This window comes from Cryptotermes secundus, unplaced genomic scaffold (genome assembly GCF_002891405.2).
Source record: "Cryptotermes secundus unplaced genomic scaffold, Csec_1.0 scaffold289, whole genome shotgun sequence".
Classification (NCBI taxonomy): domain Eukaryota; kingdom Metazoa; phylum Arthropoda; class Insecta; order Blattodea; family Kalotermitidae; genus Cryptotermes; species Cryptotermes secundus.
In genome coordinates, this window is record NW_019722431.1 from 52,019 (window position 1) to 73,916 (window position 21,898).

At 39.0% G+C, this 21,898-nt stretch overlaps 2 protein-coding genes across 7 annotated transcripts in view; one reads left to right on the forward strand and one right to left on the reverse strand.

The window, feature by feature from the left end:
* LOC111861390 overlaps positions 1–4,592 on the forward strand; it is a 7,825-nt gene extending 3,233 nt beyond the window's left edge. Inside the window, exons 4-5 of the mRNA XM_023845918.1 lie at positions 254–538; positions 2,176–4,592. Coding sequence (XP_023701686.1) covers positions 254–538; positions 2,176–3,564 — 1,674 coding nt within the window. The 3' untranslated portion in view covers positions 3,565–4,592. The remainder of the gene's footprint in view (positions 1–253; positions 539–2,175) is intronic.
* Positions 4,593–8,199: 3,607 nt separating this feature from the next.
* Positions 8,200–21,898, reverse strand: part of LOC111861380 (probable sodium/potassium/calcium exchanger CG1090) — a 32,525-nt gene continuing 18,826 nt past the window's right edge. For 3 of the 6 annotated variants that reach the window (XM_023845897.2, XM_033750297.1, XM_033750298.1), the window contains 3 exons: positions 20,957–21,304; positions 19,981–20,214; positions 16,278–19,057 (listed from right to left, as the gene is read on the reverse strand). In XM_023845897.2, coding sequence (XP_023701665.1) covers positions 18,858–19,057; positions 19,981–20,214; positions 20,957–21,304 — 782 coding nt within the window. In that variant the 3' untranslated portion in view covers positions 16,278–18,857. Of the gene's footprint in view, positions 8,719–16,277; positions 19,058–19,980; positions 20,215–20,956; positions 21,305–21,898 lie in introns of those variants that run through there. The other 3 variants (XM_023845901.2, XM_023845898.2, XM_023845899.2) reach the window with 3 other exon arrangements.

Here is a 21,898-nt window from a genome sequence, read left to right on the forward strand (position 1 = left end):
TACGTGTGCAGCTGGACGAAACATACACGTCGAACCCCCCCAGACGATTTAAATCCCTGACGAAACATACACGACGAACCACGGCAACGGGTTAACTGCTCACATGTATGTTGTTCCTAATTTAAGAGTGTGTGGTGCTCTATCTCCACTCCCCCCCGAGCATGCTGTGATATTGGGGCACCTGTCTGCAGTGATTAGGAATGATGGTACTGACATACCTGCCTACATCACATGTTCTATTTATTATTTATAGGCTGGACAGGGGTACCGGGGAAGACTTCCTGGAATCAATACATCTTTGAAGCCTATCTTTGGTAGGCAGAGGAGACTAGATCAGCACAGCAAACAAGCTCTTTCTTTGCAGTGCCCGTCTTCTCAGAAAATAATGCAATCACACGTAGAGGTACATGAATCTGTTCAAGAGACAGCTGAGGGTGCAGCATCCCAGAAAGAGGGATCTGCCGAGCCTCTTATAAAGAAGGGCCCAGAAAATTGCAGTTCCCATGAAGAAGATCCAAAAGACGAGATATTGGTGAAGGTACAGTCCGCACTATACAGAAATATAATCTGTAGTGATGTTTTTCATATTTTCTTTGCAAGGTTATTACTTGATCTTTCCACGCTCAAGACCCATATCTCTGAATAAGAATTGGAGTTATGGACAGAAGAATCCCTCTAAAGCAGTGTTCCGCAACCTTTTTCTACTCGCGTCACACCATGAAGTATCCATGACTCAACACAGCACACCAAAATGTTGTTCCCCTTAAAAACACATGATATCAGACAATTAATATAAATACGTAACATGATCAACTTAACTATAATATTATTATATTGTTATTTTATTATCATTAAACAGAAATCGACGCGTGAATTTATTAACAATTCATGAACTTTAATTCACTGTAGAGTGCAGAAAATACACTTCTATTACTATTAAAGTAAATACAGTAATTCTACTCATACATTCAATGTGATACTTGCGCCTGCTTAGCTGCACACAGGCGACTGATACGTGGTGGAATCGTTGACAACGCAAGTCTCATTTCTTCATCGATGGATTTGAGCCGCTCCCTCTTTGATGTTTTAATTTCAGTTAACATCGAGAAGCCAAGTTCACACAAATATGTAGTTGAAATTGGCAATAACACATTAACTGCCATCTCGGAGATAGCCGGGTATNCTTTACTGCCATCAGCAAGTGACCATACAGTCGGGGACATCTCAAACAACCCATCTGTAATTCTCTAACTAACAACCAAAATTTGTGAACTACTTGAGAGCACAGCTGTGATAGAACTCAAACAATTGTAAAACATGGAATCTCTACATTTCAAATGGAAGAAGTGACACTATACCGACTTATTTTTTAAATATTTGTAATTTTAAATGAAGTCCAACAATCGGTGAGTGCATCGTTACAGGAAGAATGTCATAAAGTTGAAGAAGCTCTAACTTCTAACAAACGGGCAAATACCAAAACAGCGTTATAAAGACAGGAAACCCCATGCTAATCCCTGCAGTTTTAGGGAAAAGCACGTACACAGAACATGCGCAAGCATATCAAAGAAGCTGCGTCGATGCGAGAAAAATAAAAATAAATAATTTACGTTTATACATTACTGTACATAAAAAATCACAGCATGTAATAAAGAATAAACAAGCTTCATCTTATTTAATCAGTGCAGTGGCTGAGAATAAAATACAAGCATATGAAACACGGTAATTTGGATAAAATAAAACGAATAAAATTCGACAATTAATTTCTTACAATAGGTAAAAGTTTGCGCCACGCCTTTCACCTTGTGATGGCACACTGGTTGCAGAACACTGCTCTAAAGCATCAGAATGCTGTAGTATGTATTTTGAGAAATTTCAGACCAAAGAAACAGAGTGAGAAATTAAGCTTTCAGGCACACGTTGAATTTTTAAGGCAAAGAGAAAATTTTGTGTTTAGGGATGAAATATGGCATTTTTCATATAAATTCAGCAAGTGAGCAAATGCTGTTTGACACAATTTTGTTGACTGAAAAGATTATAATAAATAATACTGCACTTAGCATCACATCAGAAGTTATGACCACACACTCTTAACAGAGAAAAAAATTGTGTTTATAGTTTTTAGCCATATATCTGAATTTGTTAATGAAGTTTTCCTTTTTTTGATCCTTGCAGATTGAGAATGGAAATCTGGATGCGGGTGATACAAATTCAGACTGCAATGATACTGATTGTATGAGTGGTGATAAAGCTGTTATTGCTGAAGAAGATGCCGAGAAGACACTGCCCAAGTCAAAATCTGTTGCCATTAAGGAGAAGAAACTGAAGAAGAGTGCATCACCTAAAATATCGCCCAAAGGAAAACAGAGCCCCAAGTCAAAGAAAGAGGCAAAACCAGACATAAAAGAAGAAGATGAGGCTGCAAACAAAGAGAAGGAAAAGTTGCAGAATAAGAAACTTGAATCAGAATTAAGGAGTCATGAATCTGCACCAATACCTGATCTGCAGCCAAGTGTTCAGATTACCCAATTGATATCTCCACTTACAGAAGCACCTGAGATGAATGACAGTGTGGTGGAGGTTCCGCATCAGGATCAGAACAAATCTCATGTTAGTTCACCTTCAGCAAGTGTAGAGGAGAGCTCTTTGAAACCACTAGATACTCACAGCACAAAAGGTTCACCACGAAGGAGCTCACGGCTTGCCACACACCTATCTTTACCAAAGCAGAGAAGTCCAGCTAAACCTGATTCAAGCAGTATCATCGTGTTGGAAAGTGATGATAACATTTCTGTTCTGGAAATAAGCCAGAAGTTCCAGGAGAAATCATTTGCTCAAACCCTCCGAAGTTTGTCAGGGCGCCCATCACTGAGACCACTACCTGCTTACAATAGGTCATTCAGTAGACCATCTACTGTTGGCTCTGCGTCTATTCGCAGCAACTTCTCCAGTAGATCATGGACCACAACAGGTAATGATTCTGAGAGCGAAATTCAAGACACCAAGCTTCTACAGCCAAGAGCAGGTTTGTGGGGTTTATTCCGCACATCTAGCCAAAATACTTCTTCTCAAGATTGTACAACTGATAATGAAGAATCGACAAACCGTTCACTTGCAGATGATAGTGGAAATGATTCAGAGGCCACAAACGATCCTCTTGAGGTCCCATCAAGCCTCAGCTTTGGTAAGCGGAAGTGTCAAGATGCAGGCTTCTTAGAGGAGGCAGAACAAGAACATAAAAGGATCAAAGGTGATGGAAGGAAGAACAGTGCCAATATATCTGCCGGATTATTATCCATCGTGTCTTCACCGATGAATTTGTTTGCAAGCAAAATAAAGGGGGAGAAGGGTAAGAGCAGTACTCCAGTTCAGATGCTTAAAGCTTTTGATCTGGATGAAGGAACAAGAGATGATACAGCTATTCATCAAGATGATGTCAGCGAGATCCAATATGAAGATGAAAATCCAAATTATGTGGGTGAAAAGGAAAGTCTGGGAGCTGTTTTGCAAAAAATGGATGAAGCACAAGAAGTTGCTCCGAGAAGGTGGTGTAGCATCATGTGAAACTGCAGCTGATGGTATAGCCTTGAAGTGGCATACTTTCAGTTAATCTGTTCTCTCTTCCCCATTGCAAACACCCACAATTATTCCTGGAAATGACGTGATCATGAAAAATAAATGTGTGAGGTCGATACGTCTGTAAAATTCTGGAACTTTTTAATGCACTTGTCATTTTATTAGACGATTGAGTTTTAGAATATTTGGAAAGATTTAGTACAAACAAACGTCATTAAGAGTTTTTCTGACTTAACCATACTGTTCTAGAAACGTTACTATAAACATATATGTACTGCCATGCACACTGGCCATCTGCGAGATTACTTTCATCATCCTTTGGCGATAATTATGTGACAGGAGAACCTCAGAAATGTTATATTACCATACTTCTTCAAATACCCCACTCGCTTCAATAAGATGTGTACTCCAGTTAAAAAAAAAAAATAGAATCTGAATGTTCATGTGAATTTATTATATTCAGTATATGTAGTACATAGTGTCTTGAAATGTAAAAACAGAATTCTTTCATTTTTCACCACATCCTCGTAACTTGAACTGCCGCTTTTCTCTTATTTGCAAAGATTAACATCCTCAAGTTAATGTTGAACTTCAGTGATATCAGAGTGACAGTCCCAGTGCTGAATTTACTCATAGTAATGCTCAAACGTTACTGTTTCCGAAAGGAACCTCAGATAGAGATTTAATTGTATTTTTCTTTCTGGGCATGAAAATGCTTCCAACTATCATTGGTTTTCAGTATCAACTTCTCTATCTGTAATCCTTTAAACACTGTAATTTTGTATTTAAACCAGCAGTGCATATGAAATTTCTTCTGCCTCTTGAATTATTTTCAGTTTGTTTACCATCCATAAACACTTGTGTTTAATACACATGTCTGGCAAAACACAGAAATTCAGTGATTACCATCAACCCATACCCTGCAGCTGCACAGAATGAAGAAGTATGCAATGAGTAGTGCTGCCAATCCTACCCTGAATAAACCAAAAATTCCCCCCCCCCCCAAGAAACAAATTTGAAGAAAAAAGTGTGTGGTGTTGGAAAAGGTATGGTACTCGCAAACTTCCCATTGAAAATATTTCAAGGAAGAATCTTCTTCATTGTATTTTTCTATGTATTTCTGAGCAATATGTATTTGTAAACTTAAATGGTAATGGTTAAGTAAGCTCTGTCATTTAGTATAGTTTACCTTTTGTCTGACAAAAGAAATGTGTTGGTAGTAAATTTTTTGACAGTTATTATTAGTGTTGTTATATTTCTAGGATTTGTGCTTTCGGTGATTTTTATTTGTCATAGTTTTTATAAGTTGGCAATATAACAGCTGTATGTGAGAAATAATGTGTTGTGATTTTTCCACTAAGCTCTACTTTGGAGGACAACATTAAAATGGATCTTGGGGAGAACAGTGTGTGAAGGAATGGACTATTCATCTGGCTTAGGATAGGGTCCAACATTGTGATGAACCTTGGAATTCCCAAAAAGCAGAGTAACTGACAATAGAGTAGTAACTATTTATAGCAGACACTATACCATGAAGTGAATTAAACCTTGTACATTTTCTGAGTGTTCACTTGTTAGGATTCACATGCCTGTCAGCTGCATTTCAGTTTTTGATACCAATATTATACAGGGTGTCCCAGGAGGAATGTCCCAGCTTCGGGAGGGTGTTCCTTATGTTAAAGTATGCCTATATAATCCAAAGCACCTATGTCCAAAGTTGAACAGTTACAGAGATAATGGCCAGAGAAGTGTGAAACTTTGACAGGTGTTACACACTTGTTGATATACAAAATAAAACTGGCAGGAATACGTGGTTTCTGTAATGTTAATAATGTATGTAACATCAAACTAACTTGTGAATACATGAAGCCATTAAATTGAACTACAAAAAAACTCGCACACTATGTCACATTTGTCCTTAGGTTTCCAAGCACTATACATGACACATGAATGACAAGCGCTGACGTAACATGGCCGACTGCGCATTCTGGTATAAGCCGACTACATAACTACCAAAATACACTATCCCGGGTAAAAGACACCTCATCACTGAATAAAATGATGCTTAACAGTTCAGGATGAGCTTTTATTCAGTGGCACAAATCCATGCACTGAGCATGGTTGCCTGTTTCCAAGTGTACCCTTTGATCATGGTAAGGATACAACTCTTCATCATGTAAAGTTCGCCACACCTGCATACATGATACGCCAATGTGAGAGACACCCTCCCTTTCAGAATGCACAGAAACACTCGGAAGAGAATCAGTATCATGCAATGTCTGGTGAATTCGCGTAAATACACTTCGAGATGGAATCCTTCGATCGGGAAACACCTTTGTTATTCGTCACCAGCAGCACGTGCATTGCCACCGCAAAATGCATATCACAATATTTCATGTGTGCAAACACAAAAGGCACTTCAGCAACTCCGCATAAGTAATTTACCATCCATTCGCAACGCGGCCGCAACATACCCTGAAGGTAGCACATAAGATTGTGGCTATTGTGAATTACCACACTCAAGGACAAACATAGATAAGACTTGTCAGCTGACAGGTACAGTGCATGGACCCGCCAGAAGACCACGTTTTTTTTGGGTCATTATCTCCGTAACCATTCAACTTTGGACATAGGTGTTTTGGGTTATATCGGCATACTTTAACTTAAGGAACATCCTCCAGAAGTCTGGGACATCCTGTATATGGGTCATTGACTTGTTTCAGTTTACGGGACATACAATTCTGTACAGTTCTCCACAAGAGAAGCCGCACATAGCAATGCTGCCATAATTGCTCTGCTCTAGGCTGTTCACGATAGCAGAACATAGAGGACATAAAGTACAGTCTCACATATTATAAAGTACATATGCAGTACAGCAGAAGCCAGGTTACCATAGTCGGTACATTGACTGGCTACGGGCAGGATCACCGAGGGGTCGGAGTTCAAGTCCTGGTAGGGTCAAGGATTTTCTCTTATCTACATCATCCAGACCGGCTCTGGGGTCCACCCAACGTCCTGTCCAATCTGTAACGGGGGCTCTTTCCCTGGGGTTAAAGCAGCCAGGACATGAAGCTGACCACTCATTTCCAGCTAGTGCCGAGGTCAAGAAAATGTGGATCTGTATGTCCATAGCTTCATGATGTAGCGCTTAATTAGTTAAGCACAGGGACACCTTTATGTATGCAGTACATCATTTGCTGTTTGATATCTGTGGCAAAATAAAAGGAAGAGAGCAAGAAAGAATACCAATAATTAAATTCAGAGATTTTTCACTTGTCATGGATGGGCAGATGTGGATTCATTAAGACTTGCTCGTTTGCATGAATGTTATCTAGTCCTAATGTGATCATTTATTACAATATTTTACAGACACATCACTTGATGCCAGTTACAGTATTATGTTATCTTAATGTAATAAATAGGAATTCTCATATAATGGATTATCATTCAAAATAATCCAAGGCAGTGATTTGATGAATATTAATGTCTGTGTTAATTTCACCTGTAAGTTCTGTAAATGTTATTTAATTGCATGATGCTTGGTTTTTAAAAGGCCTAGGTGCTTACCTGGTCAAGAAATCTCGTGTTCGTGTAACCTGAAGGTTCATTACTGGGTTCACAAGATTCTGCCATTGAACTTTACACTGAACCAGTTCAACGCAGTCCAGACCCTGTTTAAGATCCACTTTGATGTTATCCTGTCAAGCAAGTTGACTCACATGGTAACATTCCTGACTTATGTTCAGAAGATGCTTGGTTCACATCATGACCAGGACATCAACTATACCTTGCAGGATTTCATGGTTTTTCCCAGTCTTTCCAGGAAATGCTGAGATAGTATCTGAAAGTAGGCCATCACTTTCATAATGTTTCAAATTCCTATAACCTGAGCTACTTATGGCATCATTAAATAAGCTCCAAACAAACAATATTGTCCTCAATCCAGAATTAGGCCTTGTTCTTGTTCTTGTTTAAATTAAAAAAAGTAAAAAGTATCCCTGTAACAGGCCATGGAGGGCCATAGGGTTGTGAGATGTTGAGGTTCCCACATTTTCTAGACAGTCGGTTCATAGATGGCGGCAAGGTTGTCAGCCCTACGTGCCGGCTGCCCTTTACCCCCAAGAATATAAAATGTGCACATATCTTGTTTTCCCCATACCTGCTACATGTTTTGCCCATCCAATTTTGCATTTAATTAACCTAACAGTACAAATTATGGGGTTTCTTCTTCTTTCATAGGCCATGCATACACCCTCCTCACTCATCTTATTGCCTGTGCACTGTCAAGTCTGACATACAGGACTTCAAGCCAAGCAGTTGATGGTGCACCATGATGATGTCCCTAGAAATGCTCCATCTTTCCCCAGACTTCAGAGCATGAGGGCGAAATGTGGATGCAAGTAGGAGTGTGTGCAGCCAGCCTTAGGTCCAGATATTCTCCTCAAGACTTTACATTTAAGCATCCTGTCTGTGTTTTTCCCTCATAGTGAGAAACAGTGTTTCATAGCCAAATAAAGCTGTTCTGGCAGATTGTTATATTTGTTGCGTTTTCCAGTCTCTTATGCATTGGTACAGATACATGCAAACATTTGACCTCTACTGGCAGACAGGCCACAGGTCACAGACGTCTGTTGATGACTTGTATGTTTTGACCTTGATGCTGGAAAAGACCTTGGGAGTAATAGTGAATATGTTCCTTTTAGAGAAAAAGAAATCCCTGGTTTTATTTACTCTTACTACAGTGTATCTCTTCAGTACCACTCAACTGATCTACCATGCATATTACCCCAATCTTCGCAGTCTCTCACCAACTTAGCTTATCAAGCAGCACAAGGAACACTGCACACAAACTAACTTACTTACTTTGTCACCATCCACATGCTGGGTCAGAGATGCAGTCCCAAAATTACATTCCAAGGATGTGATAATGTGCTGCCTGGTCAGGGTTGCTGCACACCTCAGGGGGTGGTGATGGGTGTGGAGCAATGGTGGAATGAAGATTAGCAAGGGAAAACAGCAGAAAATTTGCTCCAGTACCATTTTGTCCACCACAAATCACATGATGTTATTTTGGACTGAAGCAAACACCCCACGGTGAGAAGCCATGACCTAACTGCCTGAGCTATGGCATGCCAAGGAACACTATATAACAAAGAAAAGGTGATATAAATGATGAAACATATAAAAGAGATAAATGCAAAAATTAATTAAATGATATATGCATTTCCCTGCTCTAAACTGATAATCCATATACATGTTCAGGAAATAGCAGAAGAGTTCAAAAAGAAACAATAACTAAATGAATATCAATCATGACTTCCAAAGGAAATGTGCCGTGTCAAATTACCCTGTGCTATAGTTTTTAGTGCATATGAAATATTTCATTGGGTGTAAGAAATTATACTAATGGTACAGAATGTCCTGTTCTACATTTTAAATGCTTGAATTTTGCATACATAGTATACGAGGGGGGACCCAAAAATAACCGGAAACGACCTGTTGCGCGCGCATGCTTTGTAGTTACGAGTTGTGCTGCTAGGTGGTGTTAGCTGGGGGTCTCCCGCGACTGTTAGTGAGCTGGCGTCAGTCTGAGTTAAGTGGTTTGTCTGTGGTGCTCTGTTGTGTGCGTTCCTGTTTCAACCCTTTGGCGATTAGTGAGATGGCCGACCAGAAGGAACAAAGAGTGTGCGTGAAATTGATGAAGATCGTCGAAAGACCATTGACCAACTTTCTGAGGAAACAAACATCTCATGGAGCACGGTCCAGCGAATTTTAACCGAAGGTTTGCACATGAGACGGGTGTCTGCAAAATTTGTTCCTCGCTTGCTCGGAGATGACCAAAGAGAAAACCGCGTGAATGTTTGCCGCGACTTGAAGAGTGAAGTGCAGTTTTCCCTAACAGAAAGCAAAATTTCACGCACACTCTTTGTTCCTTCTGGTTGGCCATCTCACTAACCGCCAAAGGGTTGAAACAGGAACGCACACAACAGAGCACCACAGACAAACCACTTAACTCAGACTGACGCCAGCTCACTAACAGTCGCGGGAGACCCCCAGCTAACACCACCTAGCAGCACAACTCGTAACTACAAAGCATGCGCGCGCAACAGGTCGTTTCCGGTTATTTTTGGGTCCCCCTTCGTATATTATTAATTTATGTAATTAGGTCTTCTGGGCTAGTAGTTTAAAGCGAGAACTGGGTACAGTACATCCCCCAAGGGCTGTATTGAAAACTGCTTATGGCACTGTAATTAATCAAAATTACACAGAAAACGAACCCATTTGTATTCCAACTTTTAGAGTACAATGAACTCTTGGATATTGTACTTGGTAAAATATAAGGATTATTACCCCCTTTCACTACCACATTTCTGAAGCACTGACATACCTAGCAAGCGAGATTTTGTCAACATTTCAGGTATTACTGTTTTTCTTTATATTCTCCAAACATTTCCCTGAAAGTAAGTTCACTACTGCTTCTATTTGCTTTCCTTCATCATGTGTGAAACTTCAAATGTTGAAAGAGCAGAATTGTTAACTCACATTGTGGCTGCAAGTGGGCCATCAGCAGCCCAAAAGAGTAACATTCTATTGCCCAGCATGTGTTCACACTATCATCCTATTTAAAGAAAAGGTGGCAAATCTCAGAAAAAAGTGCATATTGAATATTCTATGTAGTTACTTAAATGCTTTTGTGTGACACGTAAAAATATTCTCATGTAGTCAGACGTCTACCAACATTTGGAGGATTCTCAACAGGTTCCTTTGTAAAATCTGTTACGCATGTGCTGGTCTACATGGTGTCACAATCCAGAAGACAGATATTAATATTTATTATGGGAAGCTCAAATCCCATATCATGTGAAAAAGTCATGAATGAGTAGATGGGTCCAAACAGGCTTCTACCTTAACTTTGAAGGAATTAATGAATACAAAATTATTTTGTGTTTGTTTGTGTTATGTGATATGCGCTAATACTGTTTAATATCCACTTCTTAACCCTTACATATTGCGTTCTGAAGCATTACAAGTTCAAATTTAATTATTTTTATTAACAGTGAACAGCTGTTAACTCTTAACCATCTTTTCATAACTTCAAATAATAAAACTACACACATTGATGTTATTTTCTTCTTTCTGTAAGAGGTTTACCTTAAATGGATTAACACATCACAAGCATGGATATTGGAGTTTGTGTTCATATATGAATACATGATAGGAATGCAAACACTTGAAAACATTCAGAATATATAAGAATTATTAACCGTAAGTATATCATAGGAAGCTAGCGACTTATTATTCAGGATAATATAATAAAGTAAACAGACTTAAAAAAAAAAATTAAATATTTGGTGCAAAAAGAGTGTAACTCCATTATTATAAACTTGTGGGGAAAGAGAAGTTAATTGCCTAGTATCTCTGTACTTTGCCAATGATCTAAAGTTCCCAGATCACAATGTTTTGTAAATGAGACCTGCTTCTGTCCTCCAATAGAGAGAAAAGGAAACATTTACTCAGATGTGTCCATTTGATAAGACTAGTACCAGTCACTGGATAGCCTAAGTACATTTTCCTGTCCACTGTCCCTACAGGCCCAAATGGGGCACCAACCCCTCACCCTTCCACCCCTGGTTCTCTTGAACGAGAACCTACATATGCAAATGCACTGAATCACTCTACTCACTTCAGTGATGAAGATGGAGGCGGCATGTTTCTCTGAAACATCAGTAACACTGCTGAGTTCTGTTTTCTGAGACATATTGCTGTTTAGTCTGTTGAAAGTCACCTAACTTTTCAGATGAATGTGTAACCCTCATCTTCAGGGTTGAAGAATAAGCCAAGCAAGTAACCAGCATGAAGCAGGTAGAAAGCAGAGCTTGACTTATTCTTTGACCCTGAAGATGGAGGCGACATGTTCTTTTGAAATGCTGGTTGACCTTCAGCAGACTAAATGGTGTTGTAACTCAGAAGATAGACTTCATCATAACTGCCACTGTGAGAATCTCAAATTCATCAGCAGCCCTGCCCACATCCACACATTGCAATGACCCAAAAGCAGGCTCAACATTGACAATGAACCACTGCATCAGTGCTTTCTAACAGGACCCCACTGAGTAGGGCTTGGGCTTTGACATGTTCTGTATCTGGAGGCGCCATCGGCAAATGTAGATCTGATGAACAAAAATAAATTGAATTGAACTGACTAGGTACCTCAGCTGCTCTTCATCTGGAGAGGGGAACAGTTTTCAAAACGTGTTCTGCTTGGGATAACAAGAGGTGAACAAATCAAGAAACAGCACATATAATATCAAGCATTGTACATTATTATGAGAACCCTTCAGAAGAATTAAATAATTTTTTCAATTTTTTTAACTCTGTCAACTTAATTGTGTAGGGTCTATATTGACAAATTGATAGTTGTTCAGCCAGTAAAGATACTCAGTACTTTTAATGAATCTATAGGATCTTCACCATGTTTACAGAAACCTGCCAATGGACTCAATCAAGAGCCAACTGAATCCAGTTCACACGCTCATGGCCTATTAATTTATTATTAAACAATAATCTTCACATACACATCAAGGTCTCCAAAGTCTTCCTGCCTTTTACCATTTGTATACACTTCCCATCTCTGTAGTTTGTGCTACATGCTCCACCCATTCAACATCCTTAATTCAGTCACAGTCAACAACATTTCTTTAAGAATACACATTGTGAACCTCCTTACCAAGCAAATTCCTGGCATTTGTTTCTAAAACACTCTTAACTATTTGAGGTCCTAACCTAGATTCATTCTGGCTTATTAACATTATACTTAGCATCCTGTTGCACTCTGTATTCAAACTTTGTGTTCTTATTCATTGCCGTCTTTGTGCATCTTCATCAGTATTTTAATATGCACACTTCAGCATCTTGTTCTCTTCTCATTAAACAACACTACACATTTTGACATAACTGGCCATCATCAGAGGTATAAGATGTTGGAGTAAAGGAACCTGCTGCTCTGTTATCATGCTGTTCTGGTTTACATTTTCAGGTAAAATGCTTCTAAATTATTCTATTTTGGTTACTTTTAGATTTTTGTGCTGTTACTTTATTTGTATGCACAAGTCTGGTACATGGTTTGTTGATGTGTTGGTTTTATTTTGTTGTGCTATGTTAGGCTGAAACATGTAGTGTTGTTGTATAATGAGAAAACATGATGTTGTAGTATTTATATTAACATATCAATGAAGTTGCACAAGGATGGCAAGGAGTAAGAGCACAAAGTTAGCTGGCTCATTATATATTCTGTTGTGGTTAACACAGATTCAATACAAATTTTCTATTACACTCTCATGTTGGTCATTGTCCAGACTCACTTTGGCATTTTTTTTTTTTTTGCTAGTTAGGAATGAAACTGTGCTATGATTTCCATGCAAAAATAACTGGATATAGTGCGACCACATAGGATAAAAGAATAGAACCTTGAATGATAGAAAAACTACAAATTATTTTTATACCAAAGTGTCTGGAATGTTTTGCTAAATCAAATTGTAATAATACATTTTGTCATTCTTTCTAGAGTTGTACTCTTTTTGCATCTGCTGTTCCATTATTCTAAATATTATAGAATGCAGCTTTTTCTTTGAACTTACATACCTTTTGTTCTTGTCTTGATTCTAGACACATCATGCTCAGCAATCTTGTCATAGAGGGGGAAAATTTGTGTTTCAGATAATGCTATTCTAAGAGTTGTGCTACCAAAATCTGAACTACCAGCTGACAGGTACACTCACCAGTTCTTAATTTGTTATAATTTGTTATTATAATAATTTCCAGAATAAGAGGCTTATAATAATTTCTTCATTGTGTGCCTGTGTCACCATCATAATCAGATTGCCTACTTTGCAGAACCTTGCAGTACCAGGCCTGCTTCCACAGCGCATTTAATTTAGTTTTGATAACAGTGATATCATATACTACTCTGTCCAAAAAGCATCCGACCTTGGGCCAGGTAAAAAAGTTCTGTATCTGGGTGGTTACAATACCTAGTCCCCTTCAAAGAAGGCCCCTTATGACTCCACACACTTAGCCCAGCGATCCTTCCATCACTGGAAGCAATTCTGGAAGGCTTCTTTTGGAATGGCGTGCAACTGCACCGTCGTGTTCTGTATGATGTCCTCACGGCTGTCAAAACGGCAGCCTTTTAGCAGTGTCTTCAATCTCGGAAACAGCCAGAAATCACAAAGAGCCATGTCAGGAGAGTAGGGAGCCTGGCAAACTTGTGGAATGCCGTGCTTGGCCAGGAAACCCTGGATCAGGTGTGATGAATGAGCTGGGGCGTTCTCATGATGCAGCTGCCAGTTGCGTGCATTCCACAGCTCCGGTCTCTTGCGCCGAACTGCATCATGAAGATGGTGGAGGACTTCTTGGTAGTACTCCTTATTGACAGTCTGGATTAGTGGTGTGTGCTCATGATGCACAACACCCCAATAATTGAAAAAAAAACTGTCAGTATCACCTTCACATTGCTCTGAACCTGTTGTGCTCTTTTGGGCCTCAGGGATGTTGGATGCTTCCATTGTGACGCCTGGACATTGGTTTCCGGGTCATATCCGTACACCCACGACTCGTCACCAGTGATCACAGCCTTCAGGAACTCAGGATCCCTGTTGGCGCACTCCAGCATGTCCTGCATGACCTCACGGCAGAGTTGTTGCTGCTCCGGCGAAAGCAGCTTGGGCACAAATTTTGCCACCACTCTTCACATGCCCAAATCCTCAGTTAAAATTGTGTTTGCTGAACCTCTGATGATCCCAACCTCATCAGCAACTTCACAGATGGCCAAACGACGGTCCTCCATGATCAGTGTCTGCACTTTTTCAATGACATCAACATTCACGGGCTCCAGGAACGCTGCTCACTGTCTGCCGACATACGGCCATGTTTAAAGCAGTTCAATCACACTTTAATTTGAGTGACCCCCATTGCATCATCGCTGAAAGCCTGCTGAATTTTTCGAATTGTTTCCGCTTGGGTATCCCCAAGTCTCTGACAAAACTTAATGCAGTATCGCTGCTTCAAGCATTCTGTCGTCTTGAGCAAAACGAGAATGCAATGAACATGTGTTACACCATTTCGCTATCTGGCAGCCACAGACACATCCAGCAGTGTTGTGAGTCAGCAAAAAATCACACATGCGAATGAAAGTCCCTTCTACCACTACGCTTAGTTTCCCCACCCCTTTGGCCATTACTTACAGCGGAAAAAAATAAAGTTGGATACTTTTTGGAAAGGCGGTACTTTAACCACATGATTCTCAAACTGTGTTCTGTGAAATACCCACGTTCATCAAGAGCTTTCTGGGGATCCCACTGATAAATATCAATATAATTCTGCATGAAGTACTAGAATACTGTATAACGTATTCATATCATGAAAGATACACACAAATAAACTGGGTACCCAATACAGTATTATGCAAACTTTCTGTTTAAAACTGGTTAAGAGAACAGTGTCACCAGACTGTGAATGTTGTAGTGTATGCAAAACTTATCTTGTAGTACATTTTGGCAGTTTCGTCAATCAATAAAGTGAAATTTCATTTAGAGGTTAGGCAGGGCCCCAATGACTTGCCTGTAAGCTGTATATTTCATGTTATTTAATTTTTATATCATTTAAAAATAATCTGACAATTTTTATGAGCTATTTCAAATCATTTTCTTACATATTTAGAAATTAAGTTTTCAAAGGCATAGCTACAATATGTAGTACTTTTATAATATTTCCACCATAATTGTTTTACAATTAAAAGACTGGTGTAAACAGGTAAAGTTATCCTTATACTTAATTAAGAAACTATCAACCAAACTGTCCCACCAGAGATACTTTTGAATGCACAGAATGTTTCTTCCTTGAGGATCACCGCTCAAAGATATACTCTCACAGATATTTTTGACAAAATTTATGAGATGGTATATTTGACAAAATTATATAATTTGTCTTGGAAGAATGCTGAGTATGATGAAGATGCAGACAGTCTCCACAATACCAAAGCATCGTTCTGCATAAGTCCTGAACATCAGAGAAGATTTCTGTTTTTTTTCCAGCACCCTTATCTATTACAGAATAATGTGATGGATAGCAATATAATAAATTCAAATTCAAACAATCACCAAATTAACAATATATATTAAGAGATATTATAACCTCCTTTTCTACAGGAACATTCCCAAGAAATAGGTATTAGCTTGGAACAACTCTGATTTGGCATATGCATTACTATTTCTCTTCTTTCATTTCTACTATTACTTACAATTACTTAAATCTTTAAGGTAACAGGACATAATAATGCTTATTATTAAGGCTCTGAATTATTGTCTTACGTTGTCTGAGAATGAGCGAATGAATGAACCACCCCTAATATGTGAATGATGCTTACTTAGATATATCCCCATGGATATATTGTAAAAGCAACTGCTTAGTGTGAACTCTATAAGGTGACAAATGGTTATGTTTACATTCAAACAGCTTCAAAAATATTTAAGCCATACAACATATTTATCTTTCTGTTGCCCTAATGACATCATAAATCACTAAGACAAACATTATATTTATGCATATTCACAAATTAAAATATTTATCAAACCAAAATATTTCAAACAATGTATAATGATTCCATATTGTATATTACCTGTAACAGCCCAGTGAGTTGATCAAACACATTGTCAAATACTTCCATCAAATCACTCTAACATGGCAGTATTACTATAGAACAATCTTTCCTAATAGCTATTTAGAAATGCTATTTTGGTATAGATAATAATGAACTCAATGCATTTGATTTACTTACACACATGCTTCAGTTCTGTGAGATTTGAAAACAGTTCTGCATTCACTCCCTTTTTCCATATTATGGTACCTAAATTGTGTGGAGCATGAGATCTGAGAAGGAGCTGGAATTAAAAACTTTAAATTCACTTAGAAGACAAATGACTAACCCCAAGTTTCCTGTAAGGCTTTCATCTTGCAACCACTCTATTTTACAGAAATGTACTTATAATGTTAAATGTCAAAAATCACATTTAGACTAAGTAATAACAGAAATGTTAGATATCAATAACTACTGAACCTTTGATGCTGGAAATTCATATATGCAATATATAAAAAAATCCAGACGATGGACAAAGTCCGAAAACCCAATATCTCTGTATAAAAAAATCTGTTTATACCTCATAGAAAACACACTATATCTCAAATGGAAATACCAACTGGTTGATGTTGTTTAAGTAAATAACCACCAATACAAAACACATAAGGACACACTGTGGGAAGAATGCTGAGCTTTTAATGTTATAGCAGGTAGTACACATAGTACACTGGATGTTAAGGTTGAAAGCCAACACAGTGGCTAGTTTCAACATAGTCACCTTCATTTTGTCATTCTTGCAGTAAAACATTATCAACATTAAGATATTAATCATGACCAACTACTCTCACAGACTTGGTTACCTCTGGTGTTCTGAACTGAGTAGCACACTTAATGGCTCAGAACCACTTTCAGTAACTTCCAAGCTACAAACAAGATTTATCAACAGTTCTATCTTCTGGAACATAACATCATGCAGTCTGCTGAAAGTCAACTGACTGCTTGCCACCTATTTTCACATTGGATTTTTGTTTGGCTTATTTTTTACATTCAAGATGGAGGTGACATATTCCCCTGAAACGCTGGTTGACTTTCAACAGACTACATGGTATTACATCGGGGAAGATAGAAATCTTCATAACCACCACTGTGAGAACCTCAAATCCTCCAACATTTCTCAAATTTCAGCCAATTCTTCTTCCTTGCATACCTTCAGTGCAAGGCATTATTGATGAAAATCATCTTATCCTGCCATCTCTTGACAGTCTTAAGCTACTCCCAGTATCTAACAAACAGCAGTTTATAAGTTATCATGAAAACATTATACAAAAGAATGTCATAAGACCCATGGCTTTTAAGTGTCTGAATGAAGACTCTGTGGATCTCTCTGATCTTTACTGTGCTCATGGGCCAAGCTCCCTGATGCAACAAAATACATTAATATTAGTGTACAAAGTCGTGAATGATGTTGACTTATTTCTAGAAGTGCTTATGTATGTGAAATGTGGACTATTTTCCAAGTAACAGGGACAAGAGTGTTTCTCAAATAACTACAGAATCTTCAAAAAAGACATAGTAATTACACTTGAGTGAACAAATTTCATGTCACAGAATACATAGCAGTTGGAAGTTTATCAGTTAATGATACCCCCTGGAAGTTGAAAAATTAAAGGCAGAAATCACAATGGATTTTGGAAGCATCACTAAAGAAACAATGGATGCAGTTATGAAAAATTTCAAAATGATTTTCTGCAAATTAAATTGGATGCACAAGGATCACACATTGAACCTACTTTAACACAAATAAAATCTCCAGTACTTAATTACCACCATGATACAGGAATGAGTGCTGTTAAGTTCAATACAGGCATTGAAATATACCACATCTTTCTGATGATCCTGTGTAAAGCCCATGCAGGCAAATGGTATAAAACATACCTTAAAATAATTTTTGAAGCCCAGATTTTACTAAAATCAAAATATATTAAAAGCACTTAAAAATTCTTATTCTTCATTATATGAGTACATTGCTGTCTATACAAACTAATACAAGATAGTAAGACCACATTTCTTCTCTAGCGATATCAGAAATATGCTTTATTTGAGGGAAAAAGAGGATGTCATTTTGTCTGTCCATCAGCTTCTCCTCCTCCTCATCTTATGACTGTGCTGTAAATGAATAATGTATAGATGTGCGAAGTATTCTGAATTGTATATACCGAACTCCCAGTGAAGTGTAACTCGGCCAAGTGATATCAGAATAGAAAATGAGTTAAAATATGTCAACCAGTTGATGTTAAAAAAAGCACAAATAAATTATTTTTCAAAGTGCAGGATCAGAAACCAACCAACTCCTGGTAGAAATATGAGTACACAAGAATTTAAGGGCCTCGTGTCCCTAACCCCATCTTACATAATATAGAAAAGCATCCAGAGATTCTGAAATTCTTCTGAATCTTAAAGAATATAAGAACCCCAGGGTGCAACACTGCATTTTACTCATACGTAAATATAGTATTCAGGGTGAGAATGCAATGACTGCTCTCCTTAATCCACCCTTACTCATATCCCTGATCTTTTCCTGCCCAAAAGGGAAACTCTTTTTTTAAGATTCAGTCATAACAACAGATTTCATAATATCCAACATGTTTTAGTAGTTGCTGGGGCACTCTGGTGGATTCAGGTCACCAAACACATTGAGTTCATACAAACTCGCAAACGTTATAAACAAGAGATACCATACCATGAGAATCAGACCGTATTTCTTGTCCAGCTTCCAGCCATTGAGATGCGTTGCCACTACTAGAAACAGGACAGTTGAAAGCAGAGACAAAGTGGAATATGTAAGACCTGCAAGAAACAAAGCTGCTCAAAAAATGAACACAAAATTGGAAGGCATAACTATCTAGCTAGCTAACTAAATAAGTCGGTAGATAAACTATTTTTTATTGCTAGTGGTGTGGGACTAAGTCCCTTGTACTGCGGCCACTTCTGGCCTATTGTACCAGCCCCAGATGATAGTGATTCTGGAGCAATTGGTGGAATGAAGATTGGCAGGGGAAACAGAAGTACTCTGAGAAAACCTGCCCCAGCGTCACTTTGTCCACCACAAATCCCACTTGACCAGACCCGGGATCAAACCCGGGCCCCCATGGTGGGAAGCCAGCGACTAACCACTTGAGCTATGGCGCAGCCCTAGATAACAAACTAACCCCATAGTATTTGATCTTTCTTGAAAATTCCATAGGCACTCAGCTGGCCAAAGTGTTATGTTTTTATGAAACCTGAAGGTTCACCATCACTTTCACAGAAGCTTGCTACTGGTTCTTATCTTGAAGCAACTGAATCAAGTCCACACTCTGGTTATGAATACAGCCTATCTCCCTGAAATATATTCTAATATTATCACTCTATCTATGCAAAGTCTCCAGCGTGGTCTCTTCCTTTGTGACTTTGTGATTGACATTCTTATGTATTTCTCATTGTACCCCTGCATACTAAATCCTCTGCCTCTCCAAAATATCCACCAAAGTTTGAAGTCCTGTGTGACATTTCACAATAAATGGTTGTTACCCTAAACCAAGTCCTTGAACTGGGGGACTACTTCTTGCAACTACCCTCTTATCTGGAGGTCTTCTAGTCAATCTGCAACCATGTCAGTGGGCTATAAGTCTGGGAGATGAGCAACCATTCTCCTCCTATCTGCAAAACTACTGAGCAAATGGCATGGTCTTAGTGAAGAGGGCAGCTTGTTGTAAAGTACTTGTGCATACCTTTACTGTAGACATTAACATGGGACCCTGGTTTGATGATGGCAGTCTGAATGAACCAAGGTAGTCCTAGACAGATCAGTATGTCAAAGACATTGGAACCGACAGCATTGGAGACTGCCATGTCCCCATAACCCTCCTTGACAACAGCCAAACTGGATAAAGCATCTGGCACACTGACACCTGCAGCCATGAATGTCAGCCCCATCACTGTGTCAGGGATGCCAAGGGTGCTGCCTGTTGGATATTAAGAGAACTACATGCTGCCTGTTGTCAGCTGGAACCTGGTGCATCAAGATGCATGACAAGCTCACAAATCAAATTCAGAATTGCGCAAAAATTGGTAATGAACTAGCAATCCAATCATCAAACTAACCAACCAATTCTTTTGTATATCATAATAATCATTGACAAAACATCCCTTTTATGAGTTATAGCATTCCTTAGAAGATTCTGTCAGATCTTTCCTGCATTAGACCACCCAGTTTTCACAACTTTGGACTTCAAAACAATTCTTTTTCATACAGAGCAAGGATATAAGCCTTGCGACCAACCACACCCCCCAAGGATCTCTTGGGTATATAATATATATTGTACACATTTCTGGGCATGCCTTTAGTGGTCACAAACCCAGTCTTACAAGATGTAGCTTTGGAACTCAATCTTTCGTTTCAACTTCTGAGGACAATATGCCTTCACTTTTCTTCTCCTGAACTTTATGGAGAAACTTCTGCCACTTATGCAAAATGTTCGGAATTTCACTGATTACTCTGGTGACAGCAGTTGAATCATATACTTGGTTACAAAGGTGACAATGCCTTAACTAATCTTGGTTCCTAGGACAACAGCAAGGTACAACACTGATTACTACAGCAACAGCGGCACAGCATGTTACCATGTTCATAGCAGCTTCAGACACAACCACTGGTACAGTTACCTTCCTACTACAAATATTTGCTACCAAAAGACACATTCTCACCTATAACTGTAATCATCCACACCATGATATAGGAATAAAATGATATCCAAATCATGGACATGAGGAAGGTGAAGGGGTACCAGTGTCGCCAGCGTTCCTTCTTGCAATCGGGTATCGTGGCACGACAGAGGGCATGGATCGGCACAGTGATGCCCCAAGACACCTGAGCCCAGAGACCACCTTCAGTGGGCTTCACCAGTGGTGACACTTCTTCAACAGGGCGACTTTCCTTCGGCTTGTAGTAGTCAGTAGTGACTGGTAGTGGAGGAACTAGTGGTGGCATTCCTGGGGCTCCCTGCTGCTGCTGTGAAAGTGCACCGGGCTCTCTATCTGCTGGACAGCAGACAACTGTCATCATTTGCACAGACGCAACACACATATTGAAGAGGAGATTAAAAGTAGAAGTAAATTTGGAAGTAAAGAACAATTTAATGAGTGTTTTGAATGAAAATAATTACAGAAGAAGACTGTTAAGAATGTGCAAGTACAGATAAGACAAAGCTGTCCCCAGTGTTTAATTAAGCACCATGCCACAGACATGTGGGGGATTCAACTACAGCTCCACACATTCTTGGCTTCAGCATCAAATGAAGGTGAGTGGTCAGCTTCATTGCTTGATCAATTTACCCCTAGGACAATAGCCTCTGGTATTCTCATGATGGGAGGCTATGAAGGCCATGATGCTAGTTGGGTGCATTGGGGCCCTTGCTGGAGGTCGAATCCAAATTCCTCAGTTGTCTAGCCCACGTGCATGAGCAATTTTGCCTTCAGATTCAAATACATAGCTATCCATTAAGGGCATGAGCAGCCTTATCACTCATGGAGCTGTGATTTTTTGTAACAAGCTTATTGTTTAAGATGATGAGTTGTTAGCCCCACGCTCAACCCACAAGCTAGATGATCACCCCTTGTCTGCTGTCCATGACTGCTTATTTAATACAT